This window comes from Serinus canaria, chromosome 10 (genome assembly GCF_022539315.1).
Source record: "Serinus canaria isolate serCan28SL12 chromosome 10, serCan2020, whole genome shotgun sequence".
In the NCBI taxonomy this organism is placed as follows: Eukaryota; Metazoa; Chordata; class Aves; order Passeriformes; family Fringillidae; genus Serinus; species Serinus canaria.
This window is the reverse complement of record NC_066324.1, coordinates 13,310,472-13,328,377: the sequence shown is the minus strand read 5'-3', so window position 1 is coordinate 13,328,377 and position 17,906 is coordinate 13,310,472. Positions and strand designations below refer to the sequence as shown.

Below are 17,906 nucleotides of genomic sequence, written 5' to 3'. Positions count from 1 at the left end.
AAGGACCTCTACAGATTATATGAGCCAGTGAAACATTTTGTAGGAATTCTCAGTCCCTTTACTCTTGGAAGAATTGACAGTATATTGACTTCTTGACATTCTGACCATTGTATTTTAAAAAATGAAAATTAAAAAAATAATTAGTTGTGAAACTGTGAGGTGTTTTGTATATAGTGACACAGAATAGCTTTCTTCTGTGGTTCTGTTTGGTAATGCTTTTTGTCTGTCCATACTTAGTTCAGTGTTCTAAATTTTGTGTAGCTGGTCACAATCTGCAAATCACATTGAACTGTAATGAATGTGTCCTTACTCTGGGCTTCCAGCAAATGAGATGAGGTAGTTTGATTTGTAAGAATAGTTTTGTTTCTTTCTACCTTTAACAGCTGTAGTTAGAAAAGGTCAAACTAGAAATAAAAACAAATGCCAAATTATTAACCAGCAAAACTCTTTTTGTCTCCTTTTCAGTTGCACCTCATTTAAAATTAGGAATTAATAAGCACAGAGGGTTCTACTATGTCCAAATCTTTAGAAAGTGTGACTGCTTAGCAGCATGTGGATTGCAAGATAATGCCAGATTGCTTTCAAGTTTTATTTAAATAGTGCAGAAAAACATTTTCTTAAGGGAGAGGAGGCTTATTTCACTAGTTTGTGCATAATTCAGACCTCAGCTGTTTGCTATCATGGTTACTATTTGGAAATTCAATCCTGGACTTGATACTCAATTATATGGGACTTCATTCCTACCAACTTCCTGTAATTCTAAACCTATGGGTAAAAATATTAGTAGTCATACGCTGCTGAGGAAAGTACGGACACATTGACTCAGCTCGTGCAGCCGCAGCAGGCGTTGCTGTTTGCAGCTTGCAAGTTCTGGAAGCCTATTATAGCATTCATTTATGCAAATTCCAGAGGTGTAATTGAAACAAGGTCAGCAGTGTTTGTCAGTGTGTCGCAGCTGAGGTCCTTGGAACATAAGTGCTTTTTAAATGAAGGCGTTCTGACTGCAAGCAATAACGACGGTCCAGAAACTACAGTTCAAGGAATGGCTGACTTATTTCAAGAGGTACTTTCTTTTAAAATGCTAGTATCTTGTAGAAATTAGGACAAAGACTGCGACTTTTATGGGCTTTTACTGTTGCAGTGTACCAGCTCTGGGTTCTGGGCAGCTGCCTGTAGCCTTTCTGCTGAAGGATCTTTGTGGGTTTCATTTGCTAACATGCGTGGAAATGAGAACAAATGGCACGACGGTTAAGATTGCATTTTGCTACCCAAAGAAGCAACACAGACCCATTATCAGAAACCTCTGAAGATTTTTTGGATAGGAATAATTGTGTGTACTTCAAAAAATCGCAGAGTTCTGCACCTAGCTTTACACAAGTGAAACTAATTCCTAGACAAGCTGCTTATGCACCTGTAGTGCAACAAGTAATTAATCAAGAGAAAAGCACAAGTATTTCATCACTGCAAATAAAAAAGAGCAGTTCACTGCACATTTCCTTGCAGTCTAGGAAGCAGAGTGGATGTTCTAGGTTTGGTGATGCCGTGGCTGCTGGTGAAGACGCTTCATTCATTGGTATTGGTAGTGAAGGGAGCTGTGGTGCTGGAGCCGTGTCTGACCATCGATCTAATGACAGCCTTCTGAGCAGTGCTGTTCTGGGCAGAGGCAGCCTCAGCAGCATCGCAGCAAGTGACAGCGGCTCGTTCAGCAGTGCTGGCAGTGACTACGGATCATGTGCAAGTACCACAAGTGATGGAGGTTCATATACTAACAGTATCATCAGTGACAGTGGCAGTGGCACTCTATGGACAAGTGACAGTACTTTCTGTAGTAGTGTCGCACATGGTGACTCTTCATATAGAAGCACTGGAAACAAATGTAATCCCTCCAGGAGCAACTCATCTCAGGAGACACTGTACAGAAGTAATACTACTTTTGACCAAGATGCTCTGTCAGTGAGGAAGAAAACTAAAATTCCATTGCGACGTTGTTCATCACTGGTTATTTTTCCTAGGAGTCCTTCCAGTACTCCTCCAGCTTCTCCAGTAAGCTCAGGTCAGCTACCACATAGAGGCACCTATCAAACATCTCATAAACTGATTATTTCTCCTAGTGAGCTGGCACAAAAGGAAGATCAGACCATTTCCAAAGGATTCCTTTCAACAGCAGTCAATGGACTTAGACTGTCTAAAACAGTTTGCTCTTCTGGCGAGGTCAGAGACATCCGACCGCTTTATTTGAATGCATCATTGCAGGACAAAAGTCAAATTTTGAATGGTCCTCAGCAGGCAACTTGTGAAGAAGTACCTGATGGCTTCTCATGTGTTTCAGTTCATCTTACACAAGGAGCATTTGCATCGAGCAGTGAAATGGTTAATGGCTCTTGCAGTCCAGAGTTAAATCTGAACTCTGGTACAAAATACCCTCATTTAAAACTGGAACGTAGCACATCTGCATGTCTGCCCTCAAAACCAGATTCAGAATATCAGATTAATATAAATGAACTAGGAAGACCAAATGCACAGATGAGCAAAACTCCCCATATTTTGCAAAGAAGTGTTTCCTTGGAAGGATCACGCCAAAAAGTTTCTTGCTGCTTATCCAGCCTTAAATACAAGTGTCATAGTGCAAGGACGTCTCAGTTGCACATACAGTTCAAAGCTGGGAATGAAGGAAAAACAACTGGTGTTAGGAAAAGATATGGAACCTCTAAAAGGGAAATGTCTAGCACTTTGTGGAGGCCCCATAAGGTGAGTGTTGTGGTTTATAGAAAAATGTGATGGTATCTAAGAGTTGAAATTTAGCTGAAAAGTAGTAAAAGTTTGCAATCAAGACTTAAGTGCAGTGATTTCAGAGTTTCCTAATGGTGACAAATTGTCACCATTAAGAAGTTAATTTTTAAATTATCTGTAGCATTTCGGTTTTAGATGAGCTTCTTAGAATATGGGACATAGGTAAATAGGTGTTGCTGTGAAATAAGTGTGTTTAATAGATTTTTAAACAATAGTTCACTGTTTACATGAGCTCAGAGGAATTTTCTTGTCTAGTTATGGAGACATGGGAGTCATTTAAACTTCAGATTAAATTTAGTAGATATAAACATCTAACTTTTCAGTAAATTAATAGTAGTTACTGAAGTTTGCATATAAAATGGGTAAAAATGAGTGATCTTTTAGTTTTATTTCAGATAGGTCTTGTTTTACAGAACAGTTTGTTGTATGTAGGATTAAAGATAAGTCATATTTGAGCACAGAAACTGTAAATACCATTTGTTTCTGTATACACCCTGAACCACAGGAATTTTCAGTTTCCTCTCACTCTTTTTTTCCTTCTTCCAACTACTATTTCAGCCTGAGTGGTACTGAGTAACTTAATACCTCTTCCAACAACATTGCTGTTCAAATTACAGTACTTTGGTCTAGAAGGCTTATATTCAATTTTTTTTTTTTTTTCTAATGAAATTCATGTCCAGCTAAAGTGCTGGTAGAGGTGTCTACTCTTATTAACTCTTGAGGCAGTTAGTAGAGCATAGGCCACATGGAAGGTAGATTTTAAGCCTTGTTTAAATAGCATTGTGAGGACTTAAATTATCTGAATATTTTTAGTTATGAATGCTGATAAAAATGCAACAATTGATGGTTACTAAAATGGTTTTAGGAACTCATTCTCATTGATTTGACACTACTACCATGTAACTAATATGTTTGTTTAAAGAAGGGTCTTTTTGCCAAAGACCTTACAATTATGACAATTCCTATCTAAACTAGTAAGACACCTTGGAGGTGCTAGCTTGGAATTTTCAGTCTTTTGTTGCCCTTAGAGCAGTGCCTGGTGATTCTACACTTCGACTTGTTCAGTGCATTTTGTTTAGAGCTTAAAAAAAATGCTCTTTCCTCTTGGGAAACTGTGATTTATGCTTTAGATTCTTTATAAAACTTACAATGGAATACAGATAATCAGTACTCCATTGGAATACAGAAATGTATGTGTATATATTGTTTGTTGATTTTTCTTCCCAAAATCTCACAGTAAAGTGAGGGGTAGAATCCACAATAAGCACAAACAGATTAGATCCAGACTGATTAAAATGTGCCAGTTATTTTGAAAGTATATTGTGAAAAAAAAGTTGAGTCATGCACTTCAATTACATTTCTCATCAACTTGCACTGCTGGTCTCTGTGCTTAATGGCAGCTGATATGAAAGATAATCTGTATTTTAATCCAAGTTCAGGATTGGACTGTTAGCTAATATTTCCAGCAAACCTCCTAGGACGCTGGATTGGCAGTAGTTTGTTTCAGTTCCCAGGATCAGTGTTTACAATGGATTGACATAAACATCAGGTCCAGAAAATTTTCAGTCCTCAAATGGCTATTTTCAGTTTTTATGTAAAACCAGTGAGTAGATAAATATTCTATAAAACATGTTGTCAAAAAATGTAGAAGCTTCCTCCACCAAACCAAGCAAAAACCATAGTTGACTTTGCAGCAGTTCAGTAATTCACTGGAATAGATAAATACCATTGTATTTGTTCTTAGTCTTTGTGACCAATACAACAGATTCTATGGCAATCATTTAATTACATAGTCCAGTTAATTATCATGGTGTATTGTGACTCATTTAAAAATAAACAACTCCCAAAATATTTCTCTTGACTCCAGTTAGTCTGGCCTAGTATATTGATATGCTGAGTCTGGGTTCAAATTTAACAAGTTGATACTGGAGTAGCATTTAGTAATGTCAGCTATCTGTACAGGGCAGCCATGAAATCAAATCAGTGCTGTGGTCAGAGACTCCAGAGGCTGAAGCAGCAAAAGGTCTATGCATTCTTTTCTTCCATGCCTTTCTACCAGCCTTCAGCCACCTCAGATCACATTTCCTGCTTTCCATAATCAACAGCTTGTTAAAGGCTGCCTTAAAAAAAATCAACACCATTTCTATGACAACTGGCTTTGGATTATTTTTAATTAGGTTACAAAATGGGGAATGGTGGTGGCCAGTGTGTGACTGCTGGTCTTTACTGGAAACTTGCTGAAGAAGTTCTCTAATAGATACTGGAATTTCATTTATGTGAAGCAGGAGAAAGAAAGAAGTCCATGGTTATAGCATTGAAGGTTGTTCTTGACTATGCTTTTCTGCTCTAATGTTTTGGGTTTTTTCATTATTGTTTTGGGTTTTGGTTGTTTTTAGTACATTTGTCTCTGCTTAGGGTAGAAATAAATCTGCAGCTGAAGCATTTTGGCATCACAGGTGTGGATTGGGAGACTAGGAGTAAGGGAACAGGTTACTTGTCATTGTACATGCATAAAGTCCAAGAGGTACAGAGAAAGGCGGAAACAGTGAATACAGTTCTACTTCTTGGGCAACATAAACTTCTAAAAAATTAAAAGTTCTGTTAGTCTCTTCTACACGTGTAATATCATGTTGACATCCCTGTTGACATTAGCTATTCCTTCCCCATTAGCATCACTCTCTGTTGGATAATGTGAATATTGTAAATGTATGTGCAAATCTATTTCAGCTGCTGTATACCTTTGAAATAATCTCCTATACAATTGAGGGAATAAATTGTGTTATAGGCCTTTCAAGTAATTTTGCTCAAGTTTTGTCTCTAGTTATTGAAATGAGATGTTTTGAAGCAAAAAAACCCTCAAACTTCAGAGATGGTGTAAAATAACCAAATTGTTTTTCTACTGTCAGATTCACCTAAGGGAAACCTTTTAGTTGGAACTCTTGAGCTTTTTTCACCAAACTCTGGAACTTTGCCTTCATAAAAGATGCTATTTGAATCTTGCTGTACTAAATTTAAATTTAGTTAAACAGTGATTTGAGGGGGCTGTGTGTGGGGATTTGTCTCTTGAATAACTTCCCAGCTGATCTGAACATGCTGAGAGGACCAGAACCTGTGTCTGGAAGATTGTGATTCCCTTGATAAATACTGCACCACAAGTTAGTGCTAGACAGTCGGAGGTTGTTTTGTCTCTTGCATTCTCCTTAGGTGTAGAGCTTCTGTCATAGCATAACTCCCTCCCAGAGAACTGTGATCCAGCCAGAGAGAAGTGCCAAGAGAAGGGAAGGACAGCTGTGGCTCAGCTCCAGCTTTGCACATGGAGCAAAGGGCTGCATGTGTATCAGTGTCCCAAATCTGTGCAAGGAAGTAAGGTGGAAAAGGAGCAGCAGAAGCAGAAGATTATGGAGCCAATACAAGGCAAAGCATAAACTGGCATCACTTTGTGCTACTGTGCTAAGATAACATCATAATCTAGCAACTTTCATATTGTTCAGTATTGCATATCTGGGAGGATCACATTACAGGACCATGTGGTGCATTGCTGTGTCATGATCTGTCAGCTCAGTCAGGGAGAGTTGGGCTTGAAAGGAAGGTTGTGTCTTTCTGAGGAATTGTGGGGGTGATTAGGTTAGACTTCAATCACATAGGAGTGTTGTGTCTCAGACAAATTTTGGAAGCTGAAGTATACATCAATACATTGAAGGGAAGACGATGGAAACTGTGTTAATCATAATAATGAACAATTTATAATTAGTTGTGGGTAATTTCCTGCTTCTGTGCTTTAATGACCTGTAGTGCATTGATAGCTGGTACTAATTTCTTCTGGTTTTTGTTTTGCTTAAATGGAGAGTTTAGTTACAAGTTCTTATCTACCTTTCTTCATGCTTTAGCTTTTGATTAGGAGTCCTTCTTCAGGGGAAGAAAAAGATGGCAACAAAGAATGGGATAGATCTTACAGCCTGCTGTGTGGATGCACTAGGAAAGTAATGCAAAGGAAGTGATCAAATAACATTATTTGGTAATAACTTGATCCCTGAAGTTTTTCAGGTTTCACAGATTGTATTTGGCAACTATGAGCCGTATGTAACTTTCAGAATATCATCATACTCTAAGGAAGCAGATACTTGAATATACCAGTATATTAAAGCTCTAGCACTTTGCAGTCCTCAGCAAACATTACATGTGCATATTAAGGAGAAGTTTTATTTGATTGTGCTCTGTGGAGATTATGATTAGCCTAATTCTGTTTATAGTCTGCAGCTGAACTGAATTTGGGCAGGTTTCTCATGCCAGAAAAAAATGGGGAAACTAAAACTGCAAAACCATGCAGAGCAGGCCTCCTGAAACAGCCTATGTAAATATGTAATTATCCAGCCTTCAGGGTGATTCATGTCCTTTTAATCTTCCATGAGAGAGTGGGTAGCGTTGATGCTGTGGCTTCTTTAATGTTGCCACAAGCTATAGTTACTCTGTTTTTTAAAATGTGGTATACCTACAAGAATGTGTTAAAGTAAAACTTGTTCACAGGGCAAGCTAGAGACATTCTTCCTTTATTCCTCACTACCTGAAGAACTTGCAGGCTTCTAGGTATGAGACATGATCGTTGCTTTAATTTAATTTTTTTTTTTTCCCAAATAGGCAATTTGGAAATCATTGTTGAAAAATGCCAAGTATTGCACACATGAAAAGCAGCTAATGATGTGCCCTTGGTGATGGCCTCTTTTACTGGTCAGGAAATCATTTGTGTCATGGGGAAAGACTTGCTGAAAATGCCAGCTCAGATCTTGTTGACAGGCAAATAAAAGCTTAGGATTTATTAGGGAAGAAATAAACTAACAAAATTAAAACCACCATTATGGAATTGTACAGATCATAGGTGCATGGCATGTATTTTTCTGATGGTCCTTTTTTAGGAAGTGTGGATAACAGAATTGAAAAAAGAAGGGTTGCAAGACTGGGGTGAGTTTTATGTGAGGAGAAACACTAAGTAGGCCAGGGGGTTTTCAGCTTTGGAAAAAAAAAAGGTGGTATAGAGGGAATTTATAAAATTATACTTTAGGGGAGGTGAATTTTTCCATTCCACTTTTTAAAAAAGATGTCCTTTTATGTGTTGCTGAGCAAATTCTTTCAAGATCTGCATATCAAAAACAGAAATGGATTTTAAGAAGTTAGGTAACTTGAAGAAAGGTCCATCAAAGGGTATTTTCAATATGTATTTTAATGTCAGGATCAAGAGGTCCATGACCACTTATTCATTGGAAACTGGGGGTTGTATCAAAGGAAGTACTGTTCTTAATTGCCACTATTATTATTATTATTCCTTAAGCATCTGCTCTTGGCCATTACATGGAAAGGATACAAGGGTAGGCAGAGTGTTAATCTGACCTCCAGGCTCTCTGGTGCCTGCTCAGCCTTTGCAGCCACAGAGGATCAAGTGGTAGAAATGCTCTCCCCTCACCCTTGGCAGAGTGCTCTTCTGTGTTCCAACACATGTTTTCTCATCTTCCAGAAGTGGATGAATTTCACAGATTAAGCAAGTAAGCAAAACTGAGTGGCCTTTTCAGTCAAGTCATTTGCTTATGACTGACTTTTACCCTTGTCTGAAGGGGACTGCCCTGCATTTCTGTGAAGTGTCTCTGTTTCAAGTGTACTTTTTTCCTTATTCCCTGTGACGAACAGAACATGCTGATTTGGGAATGCAGCCAGCAAAATGTTTGTAGCTCATTGCAGTGTTAGTTTATGGGTCTATAATCATCTCTGTTTCAAGAGAGTGCATCATTCTTTTTTTTCTGTCACGATGGTTTACAATAAACTGAAAAGTCTACAGATAGCTGCAAATATTGTTTGAGACCTTGGGCTGCTTTCAGCTGTATTAACTGTAACATAAGCAAACAGAATTTAAGAAGGACATCAGCAAGTTCCTGGCTGAAATTACATACAAACTTGAATTGGAGTCATTGAAGTTAGGGCGTATTAAAATGCAAATGAGACACTCCAGCTACTCAGTCAGAGGAATGTGGTAAGAAACACAGAACTGGATTCTTCAGACCTGGATGATTTTTCTGGCAATCAGGGATTTTCCTAGCATAAGGGAGATGGCTTGGTAACGTCAAAGTACAAGGGCTTTTTGAAGGAAAAGGAATTCCAGAATTTATTATGAACATAACTTATTTTTTAGGGGAGTTTCTACATTAGCCAGTTATTCTACTAATTGTTGTTTCTACTAAGTTTGTTTTGGGACAAATATTTAGCTTATTAGTGAGAAATCTGAAGTGGTTAACATCTGGCAAATTACAGGCTAATAAAACCATGTCTGAGGTGGGAGTGTAATCTAACTTTGGTAGTGTCGTTGAGCTTGTCTGAAATAAATTGTGATACTGTTTTGTTGGAAAAGTGATTGTGGTTGGGTTATTTGTGTTGTGGTCACCTTTTGTCATTAGTGGTTGAGGCATCTGAGGTCAGTTCATGCAGACTGGTTTTGGACAGGTGGGATTTATAGCTTGAGCACAGCAGACCTTAAAACAAACCCCACCACTGAGTTCTGCTCTGGCAGGTCCTGTGTCTACCCTTACACCTGGCAGCAAGAGGTTTAGACTTGGGGCTGGGAGAAGTCGATAGGTGGAGCTTGTGACTCCTGTTCAGCAGTGGCTGAGGGCTAAAGCTGGGTGTGGAAAGCTGTGGTGTGGCTGGCAGTGGCCACCAGCTGCCTGCTGGTGCACTGGCACAGGGCAGTCCTGAGTTGGTGAGGATGCTGCATTTGCATCGACAGTAGACTTAGGAATGCTTTTGAAAACGGCTGGAGTGACTTTGGAGCAGGGTGAGGCCATGCAGCCTGCATCCAGCCCTGCTCTAGGCTCCTTCTCTAAGAAGTAGCCGGGTACCTGTAGAGCCCTGGCCAGCAGACTTGATTTAGGGCTGAAGGGCAGCCTCCAGGTTCAGCCTGACTTTATGCCTCTGTGTGATCCTGAGCTGGATCAAGTGAACTTCATAGGAGTGAGACCATGGTGCAGACATGCTCCAATTGTCTCCCTTTTGGAGAAAAGTAGTTAATCTTATTTTTAATTCTATTTCTTCCCTCTTGCTCTGAAAAGCAAAAAGTTGATTGACTGTATGAAGTCCTTCCACTGAATGTGTTAATTAGCCACTGCAGTAAGCATCTGCAATATCTGGTTTATCTGTTGTTACTTCTGGGGGCAAATTACACATTCAGTTTTAACATTTGATAGAGTTTACATTTCTGTGTTTTAGGCTTTATACTGTTAAATGGAGAAGGTGAAAGTGCACCTGGAGTTGTTACTATGAGAGTTTGTTTTTCAAATTTTCTTTGAAGTCTTAAGATATGGTAAAAAAGATTTTACAAACAGATGTAAGAGTTTTATATTTTTATGCTATTATGAAGATAACTGACTTGATGTCAGGAATGACTTGTTGAAATAGTACCTAATTAAATATCTGGTACTGTTTCCTAATTGTTTTGTGGTGAATATTGGCAGCTTTAACACAGGAAGCCAAGTCTGGATTGGCTTTTGACTTTTCATAAAATTAAATATACCTGTTTTTTATATGGTAGTTTGTTTGGCACGTGCATACATCAAACCAAAAGAAGTGAAAGTTCTGATGAATAAAATCAATGCATTAATAACTTTTGACATCTTCTCTGTTTATGTTGTTCTGAAGTATGCTTCGGTTATATTAGATAACTTGCCTTCCTGTGAACTGTGTGAAAAAAAAGCTTTCTTAAATTTCATTGTTAATAAACTTTTAACAAGTTCTTTTAGAACTTTTAGACAAGTTCTCAAAGCAGGACACCCTGAGTGGACTAATATATTAATGTGGATGTAAAAGTACTGTAAACTAAATATGAAGTTTTAAGGAAGGGGTAAGATTTTGGTGCCATCTAAAATGTGTAAACTTTAAATGGAGAAACAGATGATGCTTTTACTATGGTCTTTAGATAAGCAGTTGTCTGAAAATATCTTTGGAAGTGAGAGAAAATTAGTGAAAATAACCTCAGTGTCATTTCTAAATGCTGTCTGTTAAGCAGATGGTAAAACTGCTGAGGCATGTTGTGCTGACACCTTGCTGTTGAAACAGCCAGCAGGGCTGAAGGTCCTGCAGAAACACATGTTGTGTAATAACCCCTGACCTAACAGTATGTATTCTCCCTGTTTTGAAAATGCTGATAGGGTCTTATATCTCTGTATCATACATGCCAACTCTAGAGAAATGCCTATGTAGCCTATGTGTCATTAAAAAAAAAATCTCACAATCCACAGGTCCCCCTTAAAAATGCAGGAGGCTGGGACTGTAATGAATTCCATGCAACCAAGTATTTATTGCATTGCAAGATAAAGAAAACATTACTTGTGGAATCCGTGAATTTGGTACAATCTTCATGTCATAATTGAATCTTGGTTTTTTGAAACTAACTTTTTCATGATGAATAGCATATGCTGGCAGTATTTCATGGAAGAAAAAACGCTCACTTTTTTCAATTTAGAGTTTTAGAGAACCAAATAATACACTCAGCGCAGCATGAAAAGAAAAATACTTGAATTTTCTAGTGCAGCTCAGGAAAGTTTTTTTCATTCTCATCAAGCTTGTAACTAATGTTAATGTTTGGGTGTTTAAGCAAGAAGAATGTTGGTTTTATAAGGCATCTATTGAGCTCATGTTTTCTTAAGCAGTGATAGTCCAGATCACTGTTTGTTTTTTCAATTTGAATCGATACTTATGTTCCCTCCAATAAAAGCTGTGTGCTTTCTTGTTTTGCCATACAGCTGTGGATTTCTGTGCAAAGCCCAACCTGGGCACAAGTAGCTGCCTGTTTATTCAGAAAAAGACTGGGAATATGCTTGGATTCTAATTAATGCACTAATAGCACCAAACATTTGTCACAAAAACTGGTAGAGAAAATACTTGTTATTTCAACCCCTGGTCTTGTACAAGAGCTGTTTCAAAAGGTTGTGTGGTGAATCCAGCAATTAAGAAAGGCATTAAGTTCAGTGACCCATTTTTCAAACCTGCTGAATTTTGGGATATGTTCTCAGTACTGCTATTAAATGTGTGACTCAGATAAGCATGTCTGTTTAAAATCTACTTCAGTTTCTGACGGGAGTTGCAGAAAAAAAAAGTCCAAAATCTAAAACTTAGTAAGCATTTATTTGTAAAATAGATTAAAATTAGTTTTGAACAGAGTTACTGTATTTTGGTGCTTTTTTTTGCTTTGGCATTGCACTGGAGTTCTTCAGATGAATTGTGTACAGCAGCTGTCTGTCCTCACCTGTTTTTAATAACTTTCTATAGACTAAACCAGTGAATCAGTAAAATACAAGGCCTCTCTGTTAGTGCAGTATATCATTAATTGAGGTTTATGCCAAGCAGAAAGTTTGAGTTCTCTGGCTGTTAAGAAATTAGAAGTTGACAAGAACAACTGACCCACTTGTGTGTGTTGCCTGCTCTGATGAAACAGAGATCCAAACAGTTTCAGCTCCGCTGGCATTAGTTGTTCCTGTGAGCAATGTCTGTTGCTGCTTTGGCACCTCTTGGCAGGCAGTTAGTCAGCTTGTCATGGGGGGACACATTGCTGGAGATCATTCCTGCTATCTGATTTATGTGTTAGTTGTTTGGAGGTCAACAAAAATCTCCACTCAGGGTTTTGCTTTCTGGCTGGAGGAGAAAGTACTGTTAAAGAGTTGGTTATCAAGGCTAGCTCTGCTAAAAATAGGAGGAGAGACAGCAGAATAATAAAGTGAATAACAGGAGCCCATACTCAAATTATGCTGGTAACAAACACAATGTTCTGAGGGTTTCTAAAATAGAGCAAACTTTTGTCCCACATTCCAGTAATTTATTTGGAAGGCATGTTCCACTTGAGGATTGCCAAGAACTTTACAAATACTAAGCCTTTTAACATGTCTAAGGTATGTGCTGTGCCATTTAAAAAAGAACCTCATAGGCAAAAATGATAACTATTTTTTTCCAGAGTCCTGTGGTCTATAATAGCACAGAAAATGTTCCTTCAATAGTTCAGGGAAGCCTCCTCAGGTATGAAACCTGTTGTAGCTTTCTATCTCCAATGAGTTTGTGGACTAAAATAGTGGATGTTTTGTATATATTTTCATTGTTGTCCCTTTCCGAACGTGGCATCCACGCTGCAAACTGAATTTGAAGTGATGTATCTCCAAATTTCTCATTTTATCACCTGTGACAATCCAGTTGTGCTTCTTGCAGGTGTAAAAGTTAGAGACCCATGGGAGACACTGATTCTCCAAATACATGTATGACTTAAAGGTTAAATGGATGAATTTAGGACTACAGAGCTAAGGAAAAAAGGTACCAGAATTACTAAGGCAAAAAGAACTGCTTCAAGAAATACCTGTACCTTAATATCAGAGGGACCAAAAAACTGATGGGATTGGGCTGGAGTTTTCAGGCTGTAAAACATTTGGATTGAAAATTATAATTAGATTTCCAGAAGAAAATTTGAACACTGGGTTTTGCCCCGAGGTGAAGGAAATAGATGTCAGCAAGCTGCAGAGCCTTGTGGTGAAAAGTTTTATGGACAAACATTAAAATTCTGGGGTGATTAGTTTGAATAAATGTAACAACAGATTTAGGAAAGAATAGGCACCAAATTTTTGTTAGCTAGAAAAATCAGGAAGCCTAGAATTTCAGAGGTTGCATGAGCCACAGAGTGGAAGGCTTTTACAGCTCCTTACTCAGTCTGTGCAAAAAAGTGTAGTCTTGTTGTAGTGTAGGTTTGTTTGGTTTTTTTTTAAGCCATAAGTTTAAAAAAAATTCCATGCTGACCTGAGTTTATTCCACAGGCACTGATATGTCTTCATGTTAAATGATCCTTATAATACATTTTCCTGCTTTTGTGGAGGTTCTCAAAGGTTTTCCAATCACAAATTAATTTGAAGCAACTTAGCACGTGCTCCAGTAATCCAGCAAGAAGTCAAGTCAAGTACTGGTGGTGGTGATTATTGGTGAATACTGAAATTACCTGTGTAGATGACTGAAACTGTAATTTATTTGGCAAGCAAAAATCCATGATGAAAAGTCAAGTGTGCAGTGATATTGTGTATTGTCAGTCCCTGCCCTGGTCTGGCAACTGCTGTGTTCATAGTCTGGTCCCAGCTGGACAGTCCAGACATCCAGGTTAGGTAAAATCTTTTGGATGGTCATTGTTAAAACTAAACTCTGCAATGTGTGTAGACAGAAGGCATTTTTTCACAGTTCTAACAGATTTTCATGCCAAGCTTGGGACCACTGAAATTGCTGGAACTTCCAAAGCACTTACCACAGATTACACTTCCTTTTGCTTTTTGTTAGCTTTGACAGTAGCTGTATGACTTGGAAAAGAAAAAAATGTTTATGCATGCATGTTTGAAACAGCTGCCTAGATTGATGGAAGTTGTTGGGCCTTCCTAGGAGGAGGGTCCTTTAGGACAGTATTTCTACTGGACATACTGACAGTCTCAGTCCTGATGCTGAACAGCTCTCCTGTTTTGTTAACATTAGGCTGTATAATGTAGAAAACAGTCTAAATCTCCACTTCCAGCTCCCTCAAATTTTGTTTTGAGGAAGGCAGAACTGTCCAAGGCTCAGAGTGTTTGGTCAGTCAGAACTTGCTTGTAGTAAACAAGGCAACCCCAGAGCAGGGAATGATTGGCATCTGACTCCATTGATTCAGAAAGCTGAACAATTGCTTTATTGAACTATATTATGTTACATTATACTGTACTATATTAAAGAGGTGCTATACTACAGAGAATACTGAAGAAGAAGAATACTGTCAGGACACAGCTTTGAGTGATTGGCCAAGGAAACAAAACAGTCTTCAGCAGAATCTTATTGACAAATCACTTTGGGTAAACAATCTTCCTAAGAAATTCCATGTGTGCAAAAACAACAGCAGCAGCAAGTAGAGATAAGAATTGTTTTCTTCTCTCTGTGCTTCTCCAGGAAAAAACCTGTGAGAGAGAATTACCTCTCTGTTCAGAGAATGTGAATGCCACACTTGCTCTGTGCAGAACAAGTCATTGCCTATAGTTCAAAGTGCCTTCAGGTTCTAAGAAAGCATTGGTGTGCTGTCTGGGTGTGGGGGACAATGTTTTTAAAACACTTTGAAGCTTTCAACTTTCTGTGGTGTTTGTTTTTGTTTTCTGTAGACTCGAGATGATTTTCTTGGACAAGTGGATATTCCTCTTTATCAGTTACCGGTTTGTATTTTTTGTTTGTTTTTAAAACTATGAAAAGGAAAAAATATTTCTATATACACTCTATTAAGGAAGTTAACAATACTGGTAATAAAGTGAATAAATTCTCCTGCTCTGTGGGCTCTTTGTTTTATTTTGTTGATCTGTTTGGGATTTTTCAGTGCTGATATTTATTGGACAGTATAAGTTACTTTGTTTTTCAATACTGGAGTGCTTTTAGCTTTTCCATAATTTTACAGTCTTAAAGATAAGAAGAGATTGTAATTATTGTCATGTCTTAAAATATTTCTTTAAAGTCTGTAAATTTAGTTTTCCTGTTCCTTATTCACATAAACAGATACAAAAATGAGGGTAAGTGGGAAATAGAGCTACTGTTCCTTTGGTCAATTTTTTTCTGTTTCTTGTAATCCTTTTGCAAGACAGATAATCAGTTTTTAAGAAATATCACTAAGAACATTGAAATAAATAAACTTTTTCATTTTCTTCTAAGGTCTCAAAACATGAGCAGATACTAACAGATTTATCAGAAACTGTCTTAAAAACAGGGTGGTAACCATGGCAAACCCTTTCAAGAGCAGGTGTTTCATTCTGTAGTGTGCATAGACACTGAAAGGTAGTTGATGTTTTCTTGAACCACAGTATTGGTCTTACTGCTAAGATTAAAGCTGATATTGCTGTTACTGTACCTGAACCTGTAATTTAAATTTTAAAATGTTATAAGGCCTTTAAAGAAATCAGTTGTAAATTTCTGATAGTTTTCTTTGATTTCAAGTGCTTGATAAAGATTTTTCTTTAAAAAAAAATTCTTATTCCAGACAGAAAATCCAAGTATGGAGAGACCATATACATTTAAGGATTTTGTTCTTCATCCAAGAAGGTTGGTAAATACCACATGGAAATTCTAATTTTTATATCTAAACAATGCTCTTAGGTAATTAGTTGGAACTACATATGCATTTTCTAAGTTTTTCTGTTTTCATCAAAGAAATTTGAGTAGCCATTTCTAAGATATTGATGTTCTACTAAAAAGCCAGCATTACTTTAAATACTTACTCTATTCGGAAGTCTGAAGCCTCAATGCTTTTATAGAACTTTAATAATGTAAATTATAGAAAGTCAAGTTTGTGTTGGAACACTTAACAATAATCCTCTAGCTGTGCTTTTTCAGCTATTTTGTTTTACAAGTGCACAATGAGAATTTTATTTTCTCTTCTGCAGCCATAAATCAAGAGTTAAAGGCCACCTTAGATTAAAAATGACTTACTTACCTAAAAACAATGGGTCTGAAGAAGAAACCACAGAACAGGCTGAAGAATTAGAGGTGGGAAAAATGTGTTTATTGCTGAAAAATGAATTTTAGGAATCACTAAGCTATAAATAGTGTTTTAGAAACAAACCAGTTAAAAGTGATTGCTTGTATTGTGCATACAATTTCAAGTGTTGAAGTTTCTGTTGTAGGTACTGTTTAGTATTTTTTGACCCCAGACAGACACTAACATCTCTCTGGTTTTAGAATTGCAACTCTCTCCAATCCATAGGGACATTTTGATCTTACCCACCATATATATGTGATCTTTTTAAGCACATCCACTGTGTATTAATTGATTTCTTTTCCAGACTTAACTCTATTCAGCATTACCAGCTTTGCTGTAATTAAACTTTGTTACAGAAGGGTGTGTTCACCTGCCTCATTCATTTACAGCATATGTACTTAATGACAATATTTAAGTTTTTAATGTATTCTGTGAATGCTGTTTATTTTCCTGGAATTAGCAACTTCTGGTACTAATATATTTAAGGATCTTGAGTTAAAAATAAGATTTCTGCATGCCTAATATGCCCTGTGATTTTTTAGAAATAAACACACTAAAACCAGAGCCAAATTTACTGGCTTAAGATGAACTACAACTTAGAAGGGGGAGTGGCTTGAAAAATTAGAATGGGTTTTCAACTCCTGTAGGATTAAAGGTAGTTATATTATGTCTTTCAGCCTGGGTGGATTATATTGGACCAACCAGAGGCTGCTAGCCAGCCACAACAGCAGCAGCAGGAATCTCCTCCACTGCCTTCAGGCTGGGAAGAAAGACAAGACATCCTCGGCAGGACCTACTACGTCAATCATGAATTCAGAAGAACACAGTGGAAAAGACCAACTGCACAGTAAGTCTTTTAGCCAGCAAATTCAATTCTTATATTAGCTAGTGTAATTCACCCTAGTTACATTGAAAGCAAGGAAAAATAAAAAGTGAACAGCTTGAAAATTAGTGGAGAGCTTTCTCTCGCTTCACTTGGAAGCCCTCATGCAGTGGTCACTAGCTAGTGATCATTTTGACTGTCCTGTGCTCTGGAAGTGTGTGTTCAAATAGAAACTGGTTGCAGTTGGAGAAATAACAACTATAGGAATGGAAGTTAAATAATTTTTCAGTTTTCAGCATGTTGTCTTCCTTCCATCAGGGACTTTGTTAAATTGTTTGCCTTATTTTTTTTTGTCGTCCCCCCCCCCCACCCTGGAATGCTACCTGCTTCTTCAGCTTACATTTCACATTGACATAAATGCTTATTCATCTTAAACAGTTTACATTAATTTATGTAGTCCAGACTGTTGCTTTTTCTTCTGCCAAAATGACTGTGATGTATGTTTTTGCTGCTAGCCTGGCTTACTGTTGAAAGATAAACTCTGGCTGCTGTTAGCTGACTTCTCCCACCCTGCCCCCCCAGGGACAGTGTGGCTGTTGCAGACCTTGGCAGTGTGCAGCTGGAGGCCCAGCACGTGTTCACTCACCGGCGACAGATATCAGAGGATACAGAGAACACAGACAGCAGAGATTCCCCCGAGGTAAAACCATACATCTCAGCTGATGTGTTTCTGAAATGCAAGTGGTGTTTTTAATCCAG

At 37.8% G+C, this 17,906-nt stretch overlaps 1 protein-coding gene across 3 annotated transcripts in view; it reads left to right on the top strand.

The window, feature by feature from the left end:
* Window positions 1–17,906, top strand: part of NEDD4 (NEDD4 E3 ubiquitin protein ligase) — a 51,305-nt gene that overhangs the window by 16,683 nt on the left and 16,716 nt on the right. For 2 of the 3 annotated variants that reach the window (XM_009089898.4, XM_018913836.3), the window contains 5 exons: window positions 14,964–15,014; window positions 15,827–15,888; window positions 16,230–16,332; window positions 17,002–17,171; window positions 17,730–17,847. In XM_009089898.4, the coding sequence (XP_009088146.1) occupies window positions 14,964–15,014; window positions 15,827–15,888; window positions 16,230–16,332; window positions 17,002–17,171; window positions 17,730–17,847 (504 nt within the window). Of the gene's footprint in view, window positions 1–380; window positions 2,749–14,963; window positions 15,015–15,826; window positions 15,889–16,229; window positions 16,333–17,001; window positions 17,172–17,729; window positions 17,848–17,906 lie in introns of those variants that run through there. The other variant, XM_009089893.4, reaches the window with a different exon arrangement.